Source organism: Cannabis sativa, chromosome 1 (genome assembly GCF_029168945.1).
Source record: "Cannabis sativa cultivar Pink pepper isolate KNU-18-1 chromosome 1, ASM2916894v1, whole genome shotgun sequence".
Lineage (NCBI taxonomy): Eukaryota > Viridiplantae > Streptophyta > Magnoliopsida > Rosales > Cannabaceae > Cannabis > Cannabis sativa.
In genome coordinates, this window is record NC_083601.1 from 70,947,438 (window position 1) to 70,974,652 (window position 27,215).

The following is a 27,215-nucleotide window of genomic DNA, read 5'->3' on the forward strand; positions in this document are numbered from 1 at the left end:
TAACCATTCAAATGCCAATTCTAATTATTTAATAACTTAAAAACAATTATTAAATAATATTGCCATTTAATATATTTATTAATTTACACATATAAAGTCTCTTAATCAATAAATAAACCTAGAATCTCTTTTCTTTACAATTTCGCCCTTGCTTAGTGAAAATTCATAAAGTAGACATAGTCTAACTTTTAGAATTATAATTGATTAATCAAAATCAATTAATTGAGTCTTACAAGCAGTATGGTCTCAACTAGTATGGGGACCATGGGTCTATATAACCGAGCTTCCAATAAGTCGAACCGAATTTACCAAGTAAATTCCCTAACTTATTACTTCCTCATTGAATCCACACTTAGAAGTTGGAATTGCACTCTAAGTCATATAGAACGCTCTATATATTCCATGATATAGACAAGTCATTAGTTATCCATTGTTATAACCCTAATGTGATCAATGATCCTCTATATTCCTAGAAAATTATATTGGAATATAAGTAAGATAGTATAAAAATAATTTGAAGACATAATATAGAAATGAACAATTAGCACTAAAGAATTTAATAAAGTTTACCCGATATTCCAAGGAATAAAGAACATTTGGTGGTTGTTGTTCATTAATGATAACCAATTAGCCAATCGTCTTGCCGCATCGTCAAAAGACTGACTCTTTTCTTCATCGTTGATCCCATGCACTATGAGAAGCTCTGGGTTGTAAAACTTGAAAATTTTTCTCAGACCGTTGATGCTCTCCCATATGTGCCTGCCAAAAAAATTGTTAGTGTCTTATAATAATTTAACTATAATTTGATATAAGGTTAATTAGATTAAAGAAGAGTATACATCATTCCAAACAGCATTCCCTGGTTGCCGATGTAGTCACACGTAGCAACCTGCTGCAAATCCTCTCCAAATAACGTGATCTGGGTACGCGGTGCAATGAATCCTCGGGGGACATGAATTGTGATTATATCACGTTTATCTTTGAGCCTCAGGAATTCATGAATCATCCATTTTAGCGAATTAGGGATCAACGCCATCTTCTCTTCCGTGAACAAGTCATCTTCCCGTGCACCACGGCCTTGTGGAGAAAGCATCAGAGCTTTCCCCTTTGACGCATCAAGTCTTGAGGGCGGTTGAGCGAGTGGACCCTAAACAAAACAGAACATAATATATATATATATATATATCAAATTTTATCCAAATTCTACCGAAATTTCGGTAGCATAGCGGTTGTAATTGAATGACCCCAAAAATTTTGAACATGGCTGTATAACGACAAATAACACATATATAATAGTAGTTTGTTCATCCATCCCACCGCAGCACATATATTCGCAGAACCTACTTCACTACGGATGAATATTGAAGATATTCAAACTCCACTAATCATTAATAATTAATTTGAGTTGAGAAGTTACCTCGGTTGTTAAAATTAAGTGTTTAGGCCAAGGAAGGAACATCTGGTATACGTCCCTAACATATCTGCACTCTTCAATTGGGACTGGGATTTCAGCGTCCTCTTGCAGGATTTCCGAAACCATAATCCGGGCATGTGAATCATCGTACTCCTGGCAGTGAACTTTGATCATACCAACATGCTCGTACAAATATGCTCGGGCCACAATGTTGTCGATGTTGTCAGAGCAGAGATGTACTTGCTGATTAAGGGCCGCATTGTCATCGAAATTGTACAGGATACCTTGGTCGTTGAGGGAAATAAACTCCTCAGCATAAGTTTGTGGTTGTACCTCATCCTGAGGAGCGTATGGTTGTGGAACATACGCCTCACCAGCCACCTCTCCTTCTTCCTCTTGTTCGTAAGCGTTTCTCTGCTGCTTAAGGGATTGGACTTCGGCTTTTAATTTTTCAATCTCCTTCGCTTGCCGAGCCACAACATCAGACACTTCCCTTTTCTTCCTGCCAAACAGTTGAGATGCCCTGGTGAGGAACCTACAAATCATAAAATGCAAATTAGCTACGATTTTATTTGTGTAACTAAATAAATAACATTTCAAGTAATAGCATACCCAGTAGCCCTGACACGTCTAGGATGCTCTGGTGTCTCGAGCGCCTGCGTCAGGATATCGTTTTGGCCCTAGATCTGAATTTCTCCCTGACTAAGCTTCTCCTCTAATTGAGCCTAATGCACGCATATATTCAAGCAATTAGTATATGAATTATATACACTAACTCATGAGTAGAACTGAATTAAGGATTAATATATACTTACTATCTTCTCTGCAATTTCCTTGTCGTAATCAGTGACAAGTTTTCGACTCTTGGTGCGAGATTTAATCCAAACACGGTGGCGGGGGGGATCTGCAACTTTGAGATCCTTTTTCTACATCACGTTATAATAATTAAATGAGTACCAATTAAATTTTATAGCAAAATTGTAGCACATTAAATTTTAAGCATTACTTACCACAGCTTCCCGTACGTTCACCATTCCACTCCGACCACTACGATGTCTGGATTGAATTTTTGATGAACGTTCACGTTGCACCTTACTCAATTCCTACAATGCCAAAAAAATACATTAGATACATGTACTTGTATTTAAGAGTTTATCTTAGTGTTAATATAATTAGCGTACCTGAAATTCAGGAGTTAGTCGAGTTTCAACAAAAGTGCACCAATCAGCAGCGTCGATCTCGGGGTGCTTTTCAGGGACTTGTGCCAGTCGTCCCAGATCCTTCTCTTAAAACGCAGGCATTATGATGTCTTTTGTCATCCTATTCTTGAAGTCTTTCATTAACTTCCCAGCTAGGATGAGACAATCATGTTTGAAGGAGTCCGGCACAATGAACCTCGTCTAGTTTGAAGGGAAACAAACACGGTTAGAGTGAACATTTGAATTAATAGAAAAATAAATCAAAATTCTAACAAATAACAGCTTACTTGTATGTCGTTCCAAACTTTATTTTTCGTAGCTCAGTTGACTTCTTTCCGGTTTTATAGGACAACCATATCGTCCGCCTAAGATCATCGACACCTAGAGTGGATACGAGCTTAGCATAGCTTTTCCCGCAGTATTGTCCTTTGTCATTAACCTCGAGGGCCACTCTTTTGCCTTGATCCATTAGCTTGGATATTTCATTCATTTGAGTAGGCCCTCTTGTAGGTATTACTATTGGACACTCTGCCTCTGGGTCTGAATCAGATCCTCAACTCGAGTTGGCCATATCTACACCATTAACAAACAAAATTGAATATCATGCTACTAATAACACTAAATTCTACCGAAATTTGATCCAAATTCTACCGAAATTTTGGCAGCATAACGGCTGTAATTGGACGTTCCCAAAAATTTTAAAAGTGCCTAAAGTAACAAACAAAACAAATATAACAATACAGAACAAAGAAACTAACATAAACAATACAAAATTTATCCACCAATCCGACCGCTGTACATGTATTCGCAGAACCTACTTCACTACGGATGAATATTTAAGATATTCAAACTCAACTAAGCATGCCTTGATAATTAATTATACTAACAAAAGGTTAGCGGGTGGATATACCTATTGCAAATCCGATCAACACCGAAATATGTCGATCGACTCTCAAATATTAGCACACAACCTATAACATAATGCAATATACAACCAAATTAAAATTTTAATTATTAAATTACTTACTAGTTATTAAACAAAGTAGCAAGTTACTAGTTACTAATTTCCATAATTTTTTTTTTAAAATAACATATACATATATATATATATATAATCAATTAAATATCACACTACCATTATTTTAAAAACTTTAACTCTAAACTAATTAAATTCCTACTACCTCTCATTCTCATTCACAACAAATATATATACAATACAAATACATAAAATACACAAATAGTATATACACAATATATATACACACAACATATATATAAACACATATTCAAATAATAAAATACAAAATATATACATATATATTATATATCAAGTAAATAAATATTTACCTTATAAACGCAATCCAGCGACAAATTGCGACCAAAAATCCGGCCACCTATAGCACACACAATATAATATTAATAAAATGAAAAAATCCTAAAAAAAATTTACAAAAACGAAATAATACCAATGTACATTAATAAAATAAACAAAAATCATATTTATACCTTAATGAACGTTGAGATTGAACGATTTCTCCGCTAAAAGCGGTGGTCGGAGTTAAATCACCACCTTTTTTTAAAATAGGTTTGGGTACAGTGTAAATGGGTGAAAAAACAAAACTTTTTTAGTGTATGGGATTAGATATTGAAAATAGAAACTTTTAAGACAAAAATGAGGTGAAATGGTGAAGAAATGAGAGAGATATGTGGGTTTTTAGAGGTGGTTGGCGAGGATTTTCGTGGGTTTTTCGTGGGTTTCTCTCTGCTGTAAGTGGCTGGGTAGGCTGGAGAAGAAGAAGTGAGGAAGAAGAAGACGATGCAGAGGGTCATTAAGGGGAAACCCTATGCCGTCGGTTCCTAGCAAAGAACCGACGGCATAGGTGCACACGTGTCAATAAAGTGTGCACCTATGCCGTCGATTCTTTGCTAGGAACCGACGGCATAGGGTCTCCCAGAAACCCTTAAAAAATCCCAATTTCCAACCGACGGGATAGGGTTTACTAATATATATACCTACGATTTTTACCAAAAAACCGCCTCTAAATGTCAATTTCGAATCTGGTGGGTGTTCTCACACCCTTTAGCTTCCCTTTTTATAAAATGGGTTAAAAAAAGGGAAGCTAAAGGCCCATATTGTAGTAGTGATAGTTTCTATATCATTCTTTGTTGTTGAAGGAAAAAAAAGTGTAAATAGTTTTATGCATCATCAGTCACAAGAGAGTTTATTAAACTTAAAAATTATTATCTTTTATTTATTTTATTATAAAAACATATATCATTTCTCTGTTAATTCTATCATTTTTAATATTTATCATAAAATTACAATCTTTCCACATATTTTGACAAATAATAAATTTTGTTTATAATTTCAAAAATGTTATTTCATTTATAATACATATATTAAAATATTATATTTTATATTATATCGTTTAATTAATACTTAAAAAATTAAAATATATAAAGATTACAAAAATTGGGTAATACCGCGCGAAGCGCGGCTTAGTTCCCTAGTTTATTCATAAAAAGAATCATAACATTAACAAATAGTTATTGTTGACTGGGAAAATTATCAACTGACTCGGAGTTTAATAAATGTTGATTAATCACCAATAAGGAGTTAAGGATAATAAATAAATAGAAATAACACACAAAATTATAGATGTTTGGTCCCGTTAGTTATAGGTAGTGACCTACTCCCCTTTGTGGATGTTATTGAAGAAGAAATCAAGGCTCGTGTAGCCTTTCTCAACATTCCTGGTGTCGTTTCTCCTAGTCGGCATATTGACTACCCGGCCAAGCCCTTTTTGAGACTTATCTTCCTTGTGGGATTTCTTGTAAAAAATTCCTGCAAGGTGAGTCAATTTCCCCTTCTCTGGCTAGCATGTTGACGGCCCAGCCAGATAGTTCTTGGAAGGCAATTTGTAGCTCATAGATATCAGTCTCATATAAGATTTGTTAGGTATACTTCTGCCCAGAAGTCCCTTGTCAAGTAAAGGGTTGGCTATATTTGTTGGAATATATTTTACCAGGATATAGATTTACTAACTAGTATATTTTTAACATCCTAAATATGAACTTCTAAAACGATATAAAATAAACACATAAAAGGTATGAGAAACCTTACATTGGTTGCAACAGAGTATCAGCAGGATCTAAGCCCGAAACTCCTTGTTGTTTGGATTCTTCACAGTCTTACACACTATGATTGAGAACTTACTTGATATGTGTGGGCATGCACTCAATCACTAAGGATTGAAATTATTTGTGAGGAAGGCTATAGTATTTTGAAATTAGAAGAAGAATAAGAAGGAAGAGGTCTCATGAACCTAGAGAGAAAACTAGGTTTTTAGCTTAAAAGGCATTAGTTGGATAATGAGACCATAGCCTTCCTTTTATACTAATTTATACTAGGGTTAGGGTTGAATTATTTGGAATAAGAAATTGATAAAAAAAATAGTGTAAAATAACAACCTAGTGGCCGACCACATAGTGGGCCCTTTAATAGTTTGGTTTTTTGCCATTTTTCTCAACTATTTTATCTATTTTTCACAAATACCACTTTTTACACTTTCAACCCTATAAATACCAAAACTATTTATTTAACAATTAACATAATTATCAAATAAAATTGTCATTTATAACATTTATTAATTAAATTCCATAAAGTCTCTTAATTAATAAATTCACTCTAAAATACTATTTCTTCACAATAAAACCATATCTTAGTGAAAAATTCATAAACTAGACATAGTCTAATTTTAGAATTATAAATGATTAATTAAAATCAATTAACTGAGCCTTACAAGTAGTTTGTCTCAACTAGTATGGAGACCCTGGGCCTATATAACCGAGCTCCCAATAAGCAGATCTAGAATTTACCAAGTAAATTCTCTAACTTATTAATTCCTCGTTGAACCACTATAGAACTTGGAATTGCACTCTCATTACATAGAACGCTCTATATGTTCCACGATATAGATACGCTATTAATTATCTATTATTATAATCCCAAGAATCAATGATCCTCTATAGATGATCTACATTGCATAGGGATTAATTTACCGTTATACCCTTCAATGTATGTTATCCTTAAAACACTTAGCTACCTATAAATGATATTTCAGTGAACTTATATAATTACTTAAATGAGTACTCAACCATTTATCTCTGTTTAGCCAAGCTCAAAGGAAATCATTGTTTCACTTTTATGTCTAGATAGAAGCTATAGATTCCGAATCTATGATTAGCGCTCCCACTCAATTTTACTATCATGTTCCCAAAATATACATATCACCCAGACTAAAAGGTAGGCTTAACTAACAAATCAAAGAACAAAAATAAAACTCTTGAGATCGAACCTAACCATGTCAGGATTAAGATCATTTGATCTAGCATCAACTAGGTGATATTGAATTGAATAGATTTTACGGTAAATTTATCATATCTAATCAAAATTCAATATCGGTCCCTTCCGATGCATACTCCATGCATCCAACACAGGATTTACTTTAACCAATGCCCTGAAAAGGACATAGAACTTATCCAAGGTGTAAGTAAATTATGTTGTAGATTATCATATAAGTTAAACACTGTATACTGATAAATCTAGGAATACATTTAATCACACAATCTTGATTACTTTCCACTGTGTTGACAACACAATAAACAAGAATACAAGTGTGATAAAGGTTTTGATGAATTTATAAATCAAATAAACATATAAATGATCACATGAACGAAATGACATACTAAACAAGTAATGAAAATAATTTTATTTCTTTATTGATAATTGAATAGAAAAGATTACATTGAAATATAGTTTTATTTAAGGCATAAAGCCCAACAATATTATGCCACATGTAAGTGACATGTCAAATGTGCAAACTTTGTAATGACATTTGCCCCATAAGTCTGCATGTAAACATCTGTTCGGATGGGGACTTTTGATACTTGTATGTATGCTAGCAGGTACGTGAGCTCCATGTGATCGACATTTTGGCAACTATTCCGTGATGAAGTGAACTGTCACCTTTTAGTCTCTTTAGTTCTTTATTAGCGAGCCATCAAGTTGAGCCAATTTATAGACTCTTACTCCAACTACTGCTTTGATAACATATGGACCCTCCCAGTTCTTGTTGAACACTCCTTCTAATGCATCTCTCGTATTTGGAAAGACTAGTCTTAACACCAAGTCTCCAACATTGAATAGTTTGTTGACTTTTTTGTTGAAGTATCTTGTGACTCGGTGTTGGTATTTAGCTCACCAATAAAAGGATCAAGAGAGTATTAATAGACGATGGGAGATCAGTAAATATCATTTACAAGGAGACCTTAAAGAAAATGGTGTTCGAAAAAGCTAAATTAAGGCCTTGTATGGTGAACCTTTATGGATTCACCAGAGACGCTATCGCCAGCCTTGGCATAATCGAGCTCGCATTAACTTTAGGCGAGGTTCCTTTATCTGATACGGTCATGCAAGACTTCTTAGTTGTTGACCTGCCCTCGGCTTACAACATATTGTTGGGTCATCGAACACTGATCAGACTAGGGGTGTAACGCCCTAAAACTAAGGCACGCTACAGTGCTTTTTCAATTAATGTGCAACCTTTGCTAATCAAAGAAGTTTCTCGAAAAACGTGTCAAATTAAAACTTTTGCATTAAATATTAAACTTTGTAATATAATAAAATATTTACAAATGCCGGGATCCCATTTTCAAACTTTGTAAATTTTACTTTCCAAAATACACAAATTTACTGGTCACACAACGACTTTCAAAATACAACTCCCAGATGTCCCGAGACCGAACACTCCAGGTCGCGCTGCTTGACATGTACAATCCCATTTGAGCTCGGGTTCACTGCTGTGTAGTCTTAGCCTTTCCTTTACCTACACATGGAAGCAGAACTGTGAGTCGACAAACTCAGTAAGAAATGCATATAACATATCATATAATTTCCGACCTGTAAATAGGCGCCCATACACCTATTTACAGAGCTTAACAGATAAGTATGAACGTTCTAACTAGGATACGACCATGTACCATGTACCACATGCACTCAGTATTCTTTCGTACTAGTGTAGGTAAGGTATGACCGCACCTTGAGTACTATCTAGTGTGGTACCACAGACACCTTGTACCTTCCCGTACAAGTGCTGGTAACACCATGACGTACTTCCAAACATTATACACCTTACCAATGCACTTTGTACCGCAACCATACAAGTGTTGGTAGTGTATGAACCACAATAAATAAGCATGTATACATATTAACACATATATACATTCAGATAATCACATCATACATTATACACAGTTCTTACCTGTTTTCTGAATTCAAGTGTGCTGGCCGACCTGAACGAAAATCTCGTGCTAGATGGATGCCCTAATCACAATAATTGTAACACAGATGAGTGACTAGCTAAATCACTTTCCGGGACTTAAACTTGAAACTAAAAGTTTCCCTATCGATAAACCACATGGCAATACCCTAAATATCTCAAAATTGGGAAAAACTAGGGTTCCAAAAATTCCCCCAACCGGCAAACCGGTTCCCAACCGGAATTCCAGTTCTAGGTCACCAACCGGTGGACCGGTTGCAACAGGTCCCCCAGAACTGGAATTCCGGTTCTGTGCTGGGAACCCAAAAAATTCTCCTCTTGACCTCAAAATCCATCCAAACTTCACCAAACTTTCCAGTATACCTGTACAGTGCATTTACAACCTAAACCAACCAGAAAATCACAAAACAAACCAATAAATTCCAACTTGCCATTAATGCTCAAAGCTTGAATTTCAAAACTCAAGCTTGCTTAAAACTAACACCCAACATCAAAGTTAACTACCAGAACCCTTAATCAACCAATATTGAACATAAAAACCTAACCCTAACCATTTCTAAACTTAACAGCCACCATAATTCAAAATCATGCTTGAAACCAAAGTAAACTCAACTAAGAACTCATAATTCAAAAGGTAAAGGTTTCTAGGGTTTACCTCACTTACTACAACCTTGAATCCTTGATAAATTCCAGAGAAATGGAAGAAAAATGATTGCCCTTGCCCTGGATTTGCCTCAGCCGAAAGAGAGGAAGAGAGAAAGAAAGTTTTAGGTTTGACTTTTTCTTTTAATTTTCTATTTCAAATGAAAACGGAGTTAATTGATTAATTCCCTTGCTAAGTTGATTAAATTACTAGGTGTCACAACCCTAGGCTGCAACCTACTCTCCCCTTGGCAATTTACTAAAATGCCCTTACACATAAAACTAGGGTATTTCTTAAGCTAGGGGTAAAATGGTCAAATCCCATAACCCCGCTCAACCCCGATATTTTATTTTCTCTAAAATATTTCCCACTAAGAAATAGGGTTCTAAACTTACCCATGTGATCAATCTAGCCATCAATCGCATTTTCCGTTGTCGCCGAGCAAAAATTATAAAAATAACATATTTCACATATAAGTTAAATAATACCCCTAGAGTTTAATATAATCTCCAGAATTGAGAAATTATAACTCTAATTTTTATTTCTAAATATTGGGATCCACAATTAAATAAATTCACAAATAATAATAAAATAATAAAAATTAGTGCTAATTGCCTTTACTAATCCAAATTACTAAAGTGGTCATTACAATTATCCCCCCGTTAATAGGATTTTGTCCGCGAAATCTAACCTGAATAGCTCTGGATGTTGAGTCCTCATATCAGACTCCAACTCCCAGGTGGCTTCTTCCACCTTACTATTCCTCCAGAGCACCTTAACCTGTGCAATAGTCTTGTTCCGAAGAACTTTTTCCTTTCTATCCAGAATCTGCACAGGTTGCTCTTCATAGGATAAGTCTGGCTGCAGTTCAAGGGCTTCATAACTCAAGACATGAGTCGGGTCTGACACGTATTTCCTTAACATAGAGATGTGAAATACGTCATGAACAGCCGATAACGCTGGTGGTAAAGCTAGCCGATACGCTACCTGCCCGACCTTCTCAAGTATCTGAAATGGCCCAATGAACTTAGGGCTTAGCTTACCCTTCTTACCGAAGCGCCTAATATCCTTCATTGGTGAAACACGCAGGAAAACATGTTCCCCTACCTAAAATGTAACACCTCTGCGCTTCAGATCAGCATAACTTTTCTGCCTACTTTGAGAAGCAAGCATCCGAGCCTTGATCTTATCAATAGCTTCATTGGTCCTCTGCACTAACTCTGGACCCAAGTACTTCCTTTCTCCCGTCTCGTCCCAATGAATAGGAGAATGACATTTTCTACCAGATAACATCTCATAGGGAGCCATCCCTATTGTACCCTGGTAGCTATTGTTGTAGGAGAATTCAATTAAAGGCAAGTACTTACTCCATGAACCCTCAAAGTCCATGACACAGGCTCGCAGTAAGTCTTCCAAAATCTGAATAGTTCTTTCTGACTGACCATCAGTCTGAGGGTGAAAGGCTGTGCTAAACTTTAACTTGGTACCCATAGCCTTCTGAAGACTCACCCAAAACTTCGGTGTAAACTTTGGATCCCTATCTAACACAATAGATTTAGGGGCTCCATGGAGACGAACTATCTCCTTCACGTACAATTCAGCGTACTGATCCACTGAATATGTAACTTTCACTGGTAGAAAGTGAGCTGACTTTGTGAATCTATCCATGATGACCCATACTGAATCATACATTCCCGTAGTTCTAGGCAAACCAGTTACGAAATCCATTAATGTCCTCCCACTTCAATTCAGGAAGGACTAAAGGTTGCAGTAACCCTGCCGGCCTCTGATGGTCAGCTTTAATCTGCTGGCAGGTTAAGCACTTGGACACGTAGTCCACCACATCTCTTTTCATCCCATACCACCAGAAGTACGGTTTCAAATCCTGATACATTTTGGTGGTTCCCGGATGCAATGAATAAGGCGTGGTATGAGCTTCATCATGTATCTCTCTCTTAAGCTCATCAACATTAGGAACACAAACTCGAGCTTTGTATAACAACATTCCACTGTTCGAGACTGAAAAGCCTCTAGGTCGACCAGCCATTACTTCATCTTGAACCTTAACTAGCTCAGAATCTTCTAACTGTGCCTTTTTGATTCTTTCTATTAGATTAGACTGAAGTGTTAAATAATGCAAATTTCCAAACTACGAACTCAATCCCTGCACTAACCATTTCAGAAGCTAGTTGAGGGGCTATCAATCTTGAAAGGCTATTCGTGTTCCTTGAATTGTTAGTTAAGCCTACCTTTTGGTCAGGGTGATACGTACTTTTTGGGAACACGGTAGTGCAATTGAGTGGGAGCGCTATCATAAACATGGAATCTATAGCTTCTATCTGGCGAATAGTAAGCAAAGGATGATCTCCTTCGAGCTTGACCAAACGAACATAAATGGTGGAGTACTCATTTCACATAAGCTGAATATCATTTATACGGGGTCAAGTGTTTTAAGGAATAAATACATTGTAGGGTGTAACAGTGTAGATCATTCATATAGAGGATCAGTGATCACATTAGGATTATAACAATGGATAACTAATGATGTGTCTATATGGTGCAACATATAGAGCATTCTATATACTGAGAGTGCAATTCTAAGTTCTATGCGTGGATTCAACGAAGAATTAATAAGTTAGTGAATTTTAGTGCTAAATTCTTGATCTACTTATTGGAAGCTCGGTTATATAGACCCATGGTTCCCCCACTAGTTGAGATAATATTGCTTGTAAGACTCATGTAATTGGTTGATTAATCAATTATAATTCTCAAATTAGACTATGTCTATTTGTGAATTTTTCACTAAGTAAGGGCGAAATTGTAAAGAAAGAGTTTATAGGGGCATATTTGTTAATTATGATACTTTGTATGGTTCAATTAATAAATATGATAAATGACAATATTATTTAATAATTATTTATAGTTATTAAATATTTAGAATTGGCATTTAAATGTTTGAATTAAGAAATTGGCATTTTTGACAAAATCAGATACAAAAGGTGTTAAAATTGCAAAATTGCAAAGCCCAAGGCCCAATCCATTAAAGGCATTGCCGGCCACCTATTGTAGCATTTTAAATTGATTTTTTGATTATTTTAATGCCATATAATTCAAATCTAACCCTAGTGGAATGCTATAAATAGATAGTGAAGGCTTCAGAAAAATAACACTTTTCTTCTGACTTTTTCTATTCAGAAAAAACTGAGCCTTGTCTCTCCCTATCTTTAGCTGACCACTCTCTCTCTTCTTCCTTAGAATTTCAAAATCCTTAGTGATTTGAGTAGTGCCCACACACATCAAGTGATACCTCAATCATAGTGAGGAAGATCGTGAAGAAAGATCATCAGCAAAGGAGATTCAGCATCAAGGATTCAGAGAAAGAGATCCAGGTTCAGATATTGATAATGCTTTCCTACAGAAAGGAATCAAGGGCTAGATATCTGAACGGAAGGAGTCATTATATTCCGCTGCACCCAATGTAAGGTTTCCTAAACTTTATATGTGTTTATTTCATCGTTTTAGAAAGTTCTTATTTAGGATGTTAATAAACATACTTGTGAGTAGATCTAAGATCCTGGTAAAATAAATTCCAACAACTGGCCTTAGAGCCATGGTAACTGATTTACTTGCAAGAAATTTGGACTTTAAAACGATTGTTTGTATGTTCTTTGGATGATATCATGTTGTATTGAGTGTTATTTGATTATTGATTGATGTTTGTGAAATTTTCGTGAAAAATAATTGTGATTTCGTTTCTGGAATTATTTTTATTGGATAGTATGGAAAACATTAAGCAAGTTAGCCTTTTACAGAACTCAATTTGGATTTTATTTGAATTAGTTATGATTTTTTGAAGATTTGAAAAAATCGGGGCTGTGCTGATATTTTCCTGCGATCGCAGAACTGTCCGTATAGTTTCGAATTTTTTTGTTTTTCTTCGATTTTTCATGCTTTTTCATGGAATTAACTTCCAATTTTTTGTATAGTTTTGTATTTATACTATTACTATTCCTAATTCAATTCTAATTATCATTTTGAATTAATTTAATATTTTTTTTTAATTTAATTCAAGATATTAGTGTAATTTGAATTCGAATAGAATTAGTATTTATCTTCTTGCTTAAATATCTATCTTATTTGTAAATTTGATTATATTTTTTTTTTTAAATTTAAGGTCAGATTTTATAAGATATTTATAAAATCTTTTAAGATATTTTTAAAATATCTTATCTTTTAAGATATTTTAAGATATTTTTAATTATATCTTATCTTTTAAGATTTTTTTTTAAAATTAAATCTTTTTAGATATTTTGACCTTATTTAAATTTAAAATAAGATATTTATAATCATGTAATTTTAAATAGATATAAGATATTTTGCTAATTTTTTAAATTTTGTTATTTTATTTATTTAAATTACATTTAAAATTTGAAAAAGATATTTATTTATCTTTTCTAATTTTTTATTTAATTTTTATTTATAAAATAACATTTAAAATTTAAAAGTAGTTAGCAAATTTTTGAAATGATATTTAGGTTGGTTGAAACCTAATTTTTCAAAAATTGTAGGTTTAATTTTAAATTTTTATTTAAAATTTCGAATTTTTTCAAATTTTTTAAAAATTTTTGAAATTTTTTATTTTTATTTATTTAATTAATTATTTTCGAAATTAAATATTTAATTTAAAATTAAATAAATCCTACATCCAACTATCCAACTAACCTTGTTGTAGGAGTATGTGGTTTTAGCTTGTATGTAAGTTTTTAAAACCTATTATTACTTGATTGCAAATAGCCATGGTTACCTTTTGCGAGATCTAATGATCTGATGGCTCCCTTGGTCAAGATAATAATTTGTAACAGGTATAATTTACAATCTTCTTTCATCTTTGTATGACCTAGCAACATGATAGGACCCATCCAAAGTGTGCCTGTGTGAGCCTATGTGTTTAATTTTATTATAGATGCATATAGGTTAATGTTGCTAAAATAAATTGTCATAGTTATTGATAGAATTTATTTAGGCCCATTTAGTTTTTGGGCCTATTCAATTAATGTGACAGTCAGTAGTCCCGTGATCCGTAAGGGGAAACACCGGGTAAGCTGTGCAATCCCACACCGCCTGGGGAAGGTCAAGTGGGATGATTCTGAGACTGTGTAGGTATGGGACTACACAGTTGAAGAGGGCTTAAATGGATTGATTGGTACTACCTATATCAACAAGGTGCATCTTGTTTTTCGGTAGCCCATGACGAAAGAACTCCACAGTTAAGCGTGCTTGACCTGGGAGCAATTTCAGGATGGGTGACCTCCTGGGAAGTTTTCCCAGGAAGCGTGCGAGTGAGGACAAAGCACGCTGGAAACACTCGTGTTGGTCTGTAGGGTCAGTCATCGATCCAGGAAGCAACCAGAGTGACGTACTCGTGTATAAGAGCCATTCATTCCGTGGGTGTAAGGGCCCAATGGAGGCTTGAAGCGGGGACGTTACAAATGGTATCAGAGCCTTGACCCAGCCGGAAGTGTGGTCGACGAGGACGTCGGACCCCGTAAGGGGGGGTGATTGTGATAGTCAGTAGTCCCGTGATCCGTAAGGGGAAACACCGGGTAAGCTGTGCAATCCCACACCGCCTGGGGAAGGTCAAGTGGGATGATTCTGAGACTGTGTAGGTATGGGACTACACAGTTGAAGAGGGCTTAAATGGATTGATTGGTACTACCTATATCAACAAGGTGCATCTTGTTTTTCGGTAGCCCATGACGAAAGAACTCCACAGTTAAGCGTGCTTGACACAGGAGCAATTTCGGGATGGGTGACCTCCCCGGGAAGTTTTCCCGGGAAGCGTGCGAGTGAGGACAAAGCACGCTGGAAACACTCGTGTTGGTCTGTAGGGTCAGTCATCGATCCAGGAAGCAACCAGAGTGACGTACTCGTGTATAAGAGCCATTCATTCCGTGGGTGTAAGGGCCCAATGGAGGCTTGAAGCGGGGACGTTACAATTAATAACAGTTGTTCTTATTAAGGTTAAATTGCTCTCTTTTGGGCCTTGTGTGAGAGTTTGGAGCCATAGAAGTGTGTACGACATACTGAACCCAGCACCCCCTCACACAAACCACCCCAATTGTGAAGGCCCATTTGCCTGATTTGAATGACTGTACTAGGTTAATTAAACTAGTTTAACCTAATAAAATTGATTAGCAACATAATTAATTTCATTTATTTTGAAATTAATTTAAGAAAATTATAGTTTAAAGAATTTTCTTTATTCTAAGTTAAACTATATGTATTTTCTTGTATTTAATTAAATACAGAATTATAACCATCTAGATTCTTTCTGGAGCTTAATTTAAATTTTTCATTAAATATTCTTATTTAAGTTGATATTTAGTTATCTACAACTAACCAACTTAAATCTGAATATCTTTTGAATTTCAAATTTCAAAATTAAGTTGAGGAATTTTAGGCATTGGTTATTAAGATTCTTTAGATATTTTTTAAGTTAATATCTTTTCAAATATTAACTTAAAATGGAATATTTTTCAAATTAAGTGGTTACAACTTAATTTTTTGATATTTAATTAAATTTAAATTTGAAAATATTTAAGTTCTAGATTTTTTCTAATACAACTTAAATTAGATATTTTTTCAAATTTTATGGAAAAGATACTTAGTCAAATAAGATATTTTCTAGATAGTTATTTCTAGACTACTTATTATTTCTAATATTAAATAGGAAAATATTATACATTGTGAAATTAATTATTTTTATAATTAATTTTGGTACAATTTATTTTAAGTATATTCTTCCTAGTATTAAACTAGAAATTAATAATTAAGCCTTCTCTACACTTAATTATTTATTTCTTGAATTTAATACATTTAATTAATTTGAAAATTAAATATCTAAGTTGATTTTTATCATCATACTTATAATTTCTTTTTCATGACATTTAATTAAATAGAAAATTATTTTTAGTTGAAATTTATTTTTTCAACTAAATTTAAATAATTTTCAAAATATATTTTTTCTTTATTTTATTAATCAATTTTTGAAATTGCATTTCTTAAATGCTAGAATTTCGAATTTTATCTTGAAAAATAGACTAAGTTGTAAATTAATTAATTATTTTAATTAATTCTTGGATCAACTTAAATCAATGATTTTTTCATTTATTGATTAATTTAAAATAAATTGAATTAAAGTATATTATTAGAAATTGAATTAATTAGTCAAAGGAAAATCTAGATAGATGATATTTTTGCTTGAAGTATTTTTCTAGTGTATTTAATTAAATAGAAAATTAATATTTAAGTTGATTTTCATCATCATACTTAAATATTTGAAATTTTTCTTATATATTTAATTAAATAGGAAAATTATATTTTTTGTTGTAAATTAATTTTATTAATTAATTTTGGGCCAACATTAAATTAGAATAATTTTTCCAGGATTTATTTTTTATTTTAATTTGCATTTTTCGAAAATTGTATTCTTATATACTTTAATTTTTGGAAATGCAATATATATTTATAGAAAATTAAATTTGAGTTGTAAATTAATTTAAATTAATTTTGTAACAACTTAAATTGAATATTTTTCTAAATATTTATTGGAAATTATTACTAAGATGGAAATAATTCATATTATTTCATATCCATCTAAGTAAAATTTATAAATATTAAATTAAAATTTATATTTAGAATTTTTCATTCTAAATTGGAAATTTTAAATAAATATATATTTAAAATAAATAAATTAAATAAAGAGAATCAAAGAAAATACAACTCACTTTAAATAATGAGCTTGATTATTATTAAGATATTCGATCTCCATTGTTGGTCTTACAAAAGTTAAATGTTTTCAATATAACCTCGAGACGCTAGACTTCGTCTCCCTATGGATGGTTATTCGTTGAACGCATTTAACACCGTAAGATTTCATTTGATAAGTGTTTTGTGAGTTTTCGTCTCTATTTAGACTCTCCCCTACGGTGACTACTTAGAGATAAACTCATAAAACATGAAACAATGGTGGAAGCTCGTAAAATGAGAATAACCTTGACTCTCGCCTACCGGGACAATGTTGGATTCTTATTTTGATCGAATAAAAGGTTGCTAGAATGGTTTCTATTTTAGATGAGCTGACAACTCTATTCAATAAATGATGCTTTGACTCTCGCCTACCGGGACACTGTATCAGTTTGTTGAAAACCTTGGAAATTATTTAGGATTGTATGTTTTAGTATTTTCACTAGTCATTCCTACTTACTATATGTTTATAATTTCTGAATTGTGTATGAATTTATATTGAACCATGTTATTTTCTGTTATTAAGTTGTAGTTTAATTTCGAATCTTCATTGTTGGTCTAACATGTTTGTTTTTCTAATGAGATAAATCCCTAATGGATTTTCACCATTAGACATACATAATAGTGTAAGATCTCGAAAGATAAGTATTGTACATGCGACATCTAACTGTTCATCAATTGATGACACCTTAGACTAGTATTTTTACAATATGAAACAAGAAGATTACATAAATAAGATTACTTTGTCTTTCGCTAATCAAAGCATCGTTGGATTCTTATTTTAAACGAAATTATCCTAATTCCTCTTAGCTTATTCATTTCGAATTAGCTCAATAATATATCATTGGATGAATGGTCTATAAATCATTTCATGTCATTCTATATTTTCTCTTAAGAAATTAAATGACGCATATGATTATAATCCCGAAATTCTATTCCCAATTGATATAAATCCTCAATCTTAGAAATCTCCTACTTGTATGGGCAAATCTGACTTAGAGTTTGTATTAGTAGTGGTGGTCCAAGATAGAATTACTCATTATATTTGGTATAAATTTAAGTCTTTGACTTTAATTTTAGATTCCAAATAGAAATTTTCTTATATTTCTAATTCCAGAATACAATACAGTGACACTTTCTCAAGTGTTTATATCCATCTTCTATTAATGGATTAAAAATGTATGGAATATGAGTTAGGTATTCTGTGACCAAGAACCACTTGCAGTATTCTAAGAATTCTTTGATGTAACTAAGCTTATGTCATTAATAGACACTACCACATTTTTTTTAATCTATGGCATTTGTATCTTGTTCATAGTGGATTTGACAAGATCAATCTCTGCAAAGAGTTAATATGCCTATATCCACTGAAAGTAGTTCATCTCATTCGCAGATGGATGTACATTCAGGGGTGGATATGAGTTTTTCGTTGTATTCTTAAAACGATAACTCTAGATTATACCTTTTAGCAAGAAATTTGAAATGTTTAAATATTTCATTAATTTCTAGCAATGGTTAAAACCATTAAGGTAAGTGGTTAAAGATCTTGCGAACTGATAGGGGTGGAGAAATAGTTAGTAGACATGCAGTTCAAAGATCATTAAATTGATTTTTGAATTATATCCAAACTTACCTCCCCAGAAATTTCGAGTTGCATGTTGATGATTAGTTACTAGTCGTTGCCTAAATCCTTCAATGGTAATACAATTTCAGAATGATGTAATGGTTGTATACTTAATGTAAATCATTACTAGATTCATGGATGACCTAATCAAAATCTTAAGAAAAGCTAGAACTGTTAACCATGGTTTCTTAGCTATTCTAAGTGATTAGGGGTGGACCATCCCATTGTCAATAGATAAGAAAGTGTTTGTTCAAACAAATACTACTTTTCTAAGAAAATGACTAAGTCTGAAAACAAGTAGAAAATAAAGGAGATATTTTTCTTGATTCCAAAAGTGTTTTATCATCTTATATAACATATGATGATCCCACTACCTCTGTTGTCTTGTCACAACCGAGGAGATCAATACCATTTAGTTTTCTTCGACATAATTCACGGTACCTTGTCGTAGTGGGAGAGTTTCTAGGAACTCACTTTCCTATGACTTGGGAGACACTAGTGATTAAAATCCATTGTGAGTTTAAACAAGTAATGGATTGTCAAGATAAGAAACTAAGAAGAAAGCCAATAGAACTATGGTTTAATCCATTCACATGGAATAACCTAAAGTTTTCTATTACAAGGACATAAAAGGAAATTTTAGTTAATAAGTCTATTCTATGGACTTAACAAACTTCCTGTTCCTAGTATTTTAGGTTTGAGTTTATCTAAACCTATGGCTTGTGGTATACCTGGTAATTACTTACTCTAATGCAAGCAACTTACTTTAGTAAGATGCTGAAGCATTTTCTTTCTAATGGCAATCTATAGAAGCTTCACAACTTCTTAGGTATAGATTTTATTTATCTAAGGAAAAGTCTTAACTATTCCAGAAAAGATAAAGCCATGAAAGAATTTCTTATATCAACAGTGAAAGGTCTTAGATATGCTTTTGTATGCCTTAGACCGTACACTTCTTGTTGAGTGGGAGTAATGAGTAGGTATCAGATTAATCCAGGAGAAGAACATTGGAAGACAATCAAGTAAATCTTAAGATTAAGAAGAGGAACTATATGTTAGTCTATAAGGGTGTGTTTAAAACTCTTAGACTACACCATATCAGATTTTCGAAATTTGCCTATGTGCTAGTAAATATTTCTGATAAGATGGTGGTTACTCTGGGGGTGGAATAGTGATTTTGGAGAAGTGTAAAAACCTATCTGAAGTCTCTAGGTCTACCAGAGAGAGACTGAATGTTAAAGCTGCAGGAAAGGTACTTATTCAGTCTAAGGAAAGTTCTATACATCTTTGGCACCATTCCAAATTGCCTTAAACTACTAGTGTTAATTTCCTGATTAACCAAAAGTAGTTGCCAAAGGTATAGAATCCAGTATCCCAAGAGAGTAGACATATAGAGAGGAATTTCACATTATCAATGATTTTGTGATTAAAGGAAGAGTAATGGTGGAGAAAAGGTTGTGTTTAATTCAACCTTTCAGATCCTATTACGAGGAGTTTACTACTACTACACTTGATTTGTATATCAAGGTGTTGAGATTATTTGAAACGCACTTTTTGTTTTATATTAGTGCAAGTGGGAGTTTGTTGGGTTTTATGCCCTAAATAAAACTCATTTCAATATAATCAGATTTTCTTATTAATATAGATCAGAAATAACATTTAATGTTGCATGGTTCACATGATTTATTTCATGATTATATGTACATAATGTATAAATTCATCTAAAACCCTTTTCACATACTTGATCCTATTTATTGTGCCGTCAACACATTGGAAAGTAAACATGACTATGTGAATAAAGTTTCCTAGATTTATCAGACACAGGGTTTTACTGATATGATAATCTACAACAAGAGTTTACTTGTATTTGGAGAAATACTATGTTCTTTCCAGAACATTGGTTAAAGTAAAGCTCAGAATGGATGCATGGAGTATGCATCAGAAGGGACCGATATTGAACTTTGACTTAGATTTAATTAAACTTACCGTAAAATCTATTCAAGTCAATATCGCCTAGTTGATCCTAGATCAAATGATCTAAATCCTGTTATGATTAGGCTCAATCTTGAAAGGCTATTCGTGTTCCTTCAAATGTTAGTTAAGCCTACCTTTTGGTCAGGGTGATACGTACTTTTTGGGAACACGGTAGTGCAATTGAGTGGGAGCGCTATCATAAACATGGAATCTATAGCTTCTATCTGGCGAATAGTAAGCAAAGGATGATCTCCTTCGAGCTTGACCAAACGAACATAAATGGTGGAGTACTCATTTCACATAAGCTGAAATATCATTTATACGGGGTCAAGTGTTTTAAGGAATAAATACATTGTAGGGTGTAACGGTAATTTGATCCCTTTACAGTGTAGATCATTCATATAGAGGATCAGTGATCACATTAGGATTATAACAATGGATAACTAATGATATGTCTATATGGTGGAACATATAGAGCATTCTATATACTGAGAGTGCAATTCTAAGTTCTATGCGTGGATTCAACGAAGAATTAATAAGTTAGTGAATTTTAGTGCTAAATTCTTGATCTACTTATTGGAAGCTCGGTTATATAGACCCATGGTCCCCCCACTAGTTGAGATAATATTGCTTGTAAGACTCATGTAATTGGTTTTAACTAATCAATTATAATTCTCAAATTAGACTATGTCTATTTGTGAATTTTTCACTAAGTAAGGGCGAAATTGTAAAGAAAGAGTTTATAGGGGCATATTTGTTAATTATGATACTTTGTATGGTTCAATTAATAAATATGATAAATGACAATATTATTTAATAATTATTTATAGTTATTAAATAGTTAGAATTGGCATTTAAATGTTTGAATTAAGAAATTGGCATTTTTGAGAAAATCAGATACAAAAGGTGTTAAAATTGCAAAATTGCAAAGCCCAAGGCCCAATCCATTAAAGGCATGGTCGGCCACCTATTGTAGCATTTTAAATTTATTTTTTAATTATTTTAATGCCATATAATTCAAATCTAACCCTAGTGGAATGCTATAAATAGATAGTGAAGGCTTCAGAAAAATAACACTTTTCTTCTGACTTTTTCTATTCAGAAAAAACTGAGCCTTCTCTCTCCCTATCTTTAGCTGACCACTCTCTCTCTTCTTCCTTAGAATTTCGAAATCCTTAGTGATTTGAGTAGTGCCCACACACATCAAGTGATACCTCAATCATAGTGAGGAAGATCGTGAAGAAAGATCATCAGCAAAGAAGATTCAGCATCAAGGATTCAGAGAAAGAGATCCAGGTTCAGATATTGATAATGCTCTGCTACAGAAAGGAATCAAGGGCTAGATATCTGAACGGAAGGAGTCATTATATTCCGCTGCACCCAATGTAAGGTTTCCTAAACTTTATATGTGTTTATTTCATCGTTTTAGAAAGTTCTTATTTAGGATGTTAATAAACATACTTGTGAGTAGATCTAAGATCCTGGTAAAATAAATTCCAACATACAACTCGTTGTTTAATAAACAACTTACTTTGTGATCCAACATCCACCAATCACTCAATTACGTGTCTATTAAATTGCATCTCAATCCATAAGCTTTTCACCATTCTAGGTGAGTATGCCTTTCCATAATTTCATAATAAAGTAATCTTTTCCCCGAATGTCAATGGTCTCCTTATATACCATATTGACTATCCAGTCAATTATAAAGTACTCTCCATCATTACCGTATCACCTTAAGTAATTTAGATAATCTTCTTTACCTTAGTGATACCACTACTCTTCCTGATGTTCTTTTATATGTTACCCCAGTAACGTCCCTGCTTCAAGCCTCCGCTGGGCCCTTATGCCCATAGAATGATGGCTCTTATACACGAGTGCATCACTCTAGCTATTTCCTGGACTGACGTCTAGTCCGACGCACCAATCCAAATGTTTCTAACGTGCTTTGCTGTGACTCGCACGCTTCATGGGGAAATTTCCTAAATGAAACCACCCCAATTCAAGGACACTCAACCATGGAGTTCCTTCATTGTGAGCTACCAAAATAAGATGCTTCTTGCTAACATAGGTAGTCCCACGCCTACATAATCTCAAAATTACTACACAATTGTCGCCTTCAATTAATCTAGGATTCCAGACAATACTCATAAATTGTCTTACCTTCGGTAACGCTAGATAACTTCTAAACAAAAGATTTTGTTATTTGAATCAATTTGATCGATGCCTCCATTAACTACTCATGTTCTATATTCCACTAGGGAATATCAACAATTTAACTCATATTGTCATCTTTCTAATCTGTCTATCCTATTAAATGGGTTACCATTAAATAACATACATGCACCGTCCATTCAGATTTCTTAATGTCTCTAACTAAATGTAGAATGTTTCATATCAATAGCAATTATAATATTGCCCATAAATTCTAACTTGAGTCGACAGAAGGACCGATATCCCTGTCCCCTTGAGTCATAACCAACACTTGGGCAAGACCCGTACACTGTTCTCCTTTAACATAAGTCTTTCTTAACGACGTGTAGGTTCTTTTCAAATGACCCACTACCCCATAAAAAAACAAGATATGGCTCTGCATTGGCTCAAATGGCGCCTTTTTGCATCTTGAACACTCAGGATAAGGTCACCATTTCTTATACTCACTTTGACCGCTATCTTGACCACCTTGGAACCTTTTTGTCCTGTCCCATAATTGGTGGTTCATTTAGTTTTCGCTTCCTGATCTACTAGTAAGTTGGCTTCATATATTCCACCATATTTAGTGGTACAACAGGAAGTGTCGGTAATACAAGAACAGACACAAGATGAGCCTATTGTTCCTTTAGATCTCAGATCTATTTCCCCTTGTTGTCTAATCATATCCCGTACAACAGAATTTACATGTTCCCAGCATTATGGCAATAAATAATTCTCTTCCATATTGTTTGCCCTAAGCCCAAATAGCTCACTAATCATACTATTTGATTGCCCTTACTGTATAACTTATCACATATTTAGTCCACATCTTCTGACTATTTAAAACTCAGACGAATATTAATATCAATATGCATATACCATACACATATTCTTATCAAAATTATCAGTATGCTACTTTCCAACATGCTTTATAATAGCCTAGGCAAGTAATCCAATAGCAAATAATATAAACACTTACTATACCATGAGTCGACCTTTCCTCGCAGCAAATGTACATATTCGACCAGTCTTCAGGACCTTTAAAACTATGGCTGCTCTGATACAAAGTTGTAACGCCCGAGTCTATAGGAACGCCACGTGTGTGATTTTATAAACTAGTTTAATACTAATAGATTAATCAATCATTAAAAACCGTGATAATGTAAAAAAAAACTTGACTAAAATAAAACACTCAAAATGAACATTATAACGGCATAAAAAGCGTGTTCCGGGAATTCCTGTTATAAAAAGTTTTGCTAAAGAAATATATAGGAGAACCATTTAAACATAAAATCAAAATACACAGCAGATACAGCCAGTCCAAAATAACTCCTGGCAACTCGGCACGTAGGCCGGTGAGGTCAATATGTACATTGCTAGAGAAGACTGCCTCCTCATGGTTGATCTAGCTTTTTTTTGCCTTTACCTGCACCACATAACACCCTCGAGTCACAAGGACTCAGCAAGAAAAGTAATAATAACAATCATATAGTTTATTATTCGAATATTGTCATTTATAAACAATAAAAATCAAACCATCACACTTTGTTCATAAGATGAAATCCAAATCACTACTTGCATCTGCCACGAATAAACATTAGTATACAAATATTTGGTAATACAAAACCATTATACCAATAATGGAATTCATATTCATTTAATCATATAAATAATATATATATATATTACCTCATAAAACAACCATCTTCATGACATCATGTTGCCTAATCAGGCAAGTCGATGCTTTAATCTGATGATCTTGTATTGTATCGCCTAATCAGGCAAGCCCATGCCAGAGCCTGGCACCCATATGTCGCATAACTACATCACCTAATCAGGTGAGCCTATGCCCAAAAACCTGCACCCATATATCATATAATTGCATCACCTAATCAGGTGAGCGCGTGCGACAATCTCGCACCAATATATCGCATCGTCTAATTAGACGAGCTCGTACCTACGCCCAGTACATCGCCAAGAAAATCGAATCACCTAATCAGGTGAGCCCGTACCTACACTCGTTACTCATCATATATCACTGACGCCCGTACTTACGCCAGTACGTTACCAGGAAAATTGCATCCCCTAATCAGGTGAGCCCACATATCACATGCATAATATTATCACATTATCAATACTCAACCAATCAATCTTTTCAATATATAACAATATTAACTATATCTCAATATTAATCAATTCATAACAATACTGATTGTGTTACATACAACGTACTATGCAGTACAATATACTTTTCAATATATAACAATATTAACTATATCTCAATATTGATCAATTCATAACAATGCTAACTGTATTACATACAACGTACTATGCAGTACAATACTTTTCTTACCTGTAATCCAGGTTCGTACATTTCGGCCAACCCAAGTGGAGAACTATCCCCGATGATCTCGACCCTATGTCACAACAACGATAAACCAATAAGTGTTTATCCTAAAACACTGCTTATATTCACATAAGACAATCTAGGGTTTTCTACAAAACTCCGCGGTATAAATACACTAAAATAAAACTTATATTTTGGCTCTAAAACATACACCATATATTAAACTTATATACTGATAAGTTTCGTATATATATATATAATAATATAATATATTAATAATAATATAATAATATAATATTAATAAAAATTTTATTGTTAATAGTTATCTTATTATTTCTTAGCCATTAAGAAAATTCTACTTTTAAAGTATTTGGCTAACTTCAAGTACCCTAAAATACCCTGATATTTCTAAAATCAACTTATCCCAATAATCTCGTCAATATTTCTAACTAAAACTGTTGTGACATTTTTGGCCGCCAATCGGGTCTCCAGGGTCGCCAAACTTAGAAATATTTGTATTTCACAAATAACTCATATTATATCCACATATTTCAAATAAATCCCCGTAATTAACAAATTACGCTTATATATCCACTTATTGAGTCTCCAAGGTCGCCGAACCTGAAAATATTTTTATTTCACATATAGCTCATATTACATTCACACATGCTATATAAATCTCCGTAATTAACAAATTACAATTATTTACTCACTTATAGTTAAATTTAAATTTTATACTGAAATAGATTAGTAAGATCATAATCCCACTAATTACCTGATTAACCCATAGTATAAATATAAACTCTAATTTTTTACCATTAGGCTTATCGGGATATTACATATACGTCCCGTGAAGAACCATTTGCTCGACTTTAACTAATAGATTAAAGAACACAAATAATGAAACTGAACTAGAACCTAACCATCTCAGGATTGAGATCACTTGATCTAGGATCAACTAGGTGATATTGAATTCAATAGATATTATGGTAAGTTTAACATATCTAATCCAAGTTCAATATCGGTCCCTTCTGATGCATACTCCATGCATCCAACCCAAGCTTACTTTAACCAATGCCCTGGAAATGACATAACACTTATCTAAGGTGCAAGTAAACTACATTGTATATTATCATATCAGTTAAACCCTGTGTACTGATAAATCATAAGAAGAGATTTAATCACATAATCTTGATTATCTTCCACTGTGCTAACGACACAATAAACAAGAATATCAATGTGATAAGGATTTGGATGAATTTATAAATCAATTAAGTAAATAAATGATCACATGAACCAAATAATACATTAAACAAGTAATAAAATTAAATCTGTTTCCTTAATGATAATTAAATAGAAAAGATTACATTGAAATAGAGTTTTATTTAGGGCACAAAGCCCAACATCCTCGCGTATTACTCTTTCTGGGGGACAACAGCTGAATTCCCTACGTGCCACAGACCTTATAATGCACCCTTTCCGCTGCTTAATGCCGCAAGACTTCAGGATGCCACTAATGTATGCCCCAATAGACCTAACCTTGGACTCGATAAGTTCTGCCTCAAAGGTAACATTGGGGTCCTGTGGGGTCTTTAATTTGCGAGGCTTAGGAGACATGATTTCAAACTCAAGGTCACCTGGTTCAAAAGCAACAATGACTTTGGGTAAAAACAT

General features: G+C 33.5%; 1 protein-coding gene across 1 annotated transcript; it reads right to left on the bottom strand.

Annotated features, from left to right (window-relative positions):
• Positions 1–706: 706 nt before the first annotated feature.
• On the bottom strand, positions 707–27,215 carry LOC133035709 (uncharacterized). The gene is made up of 3 exons (XM_061111849.1): positions 26,961–27,215; positions 1,418–1,831; positions 707–1,147 (listed from the first exon to the last, which is right to left on the bottom strand). The coding sequence occupies exons 1-3, from the start codon at positions 27,213–27,215 to the stop codon at positions 824–826; spliced, it is 993 nt and encodes a 330-aa protein (XP_060967832.1). The 3' UTR covers positions 707–823.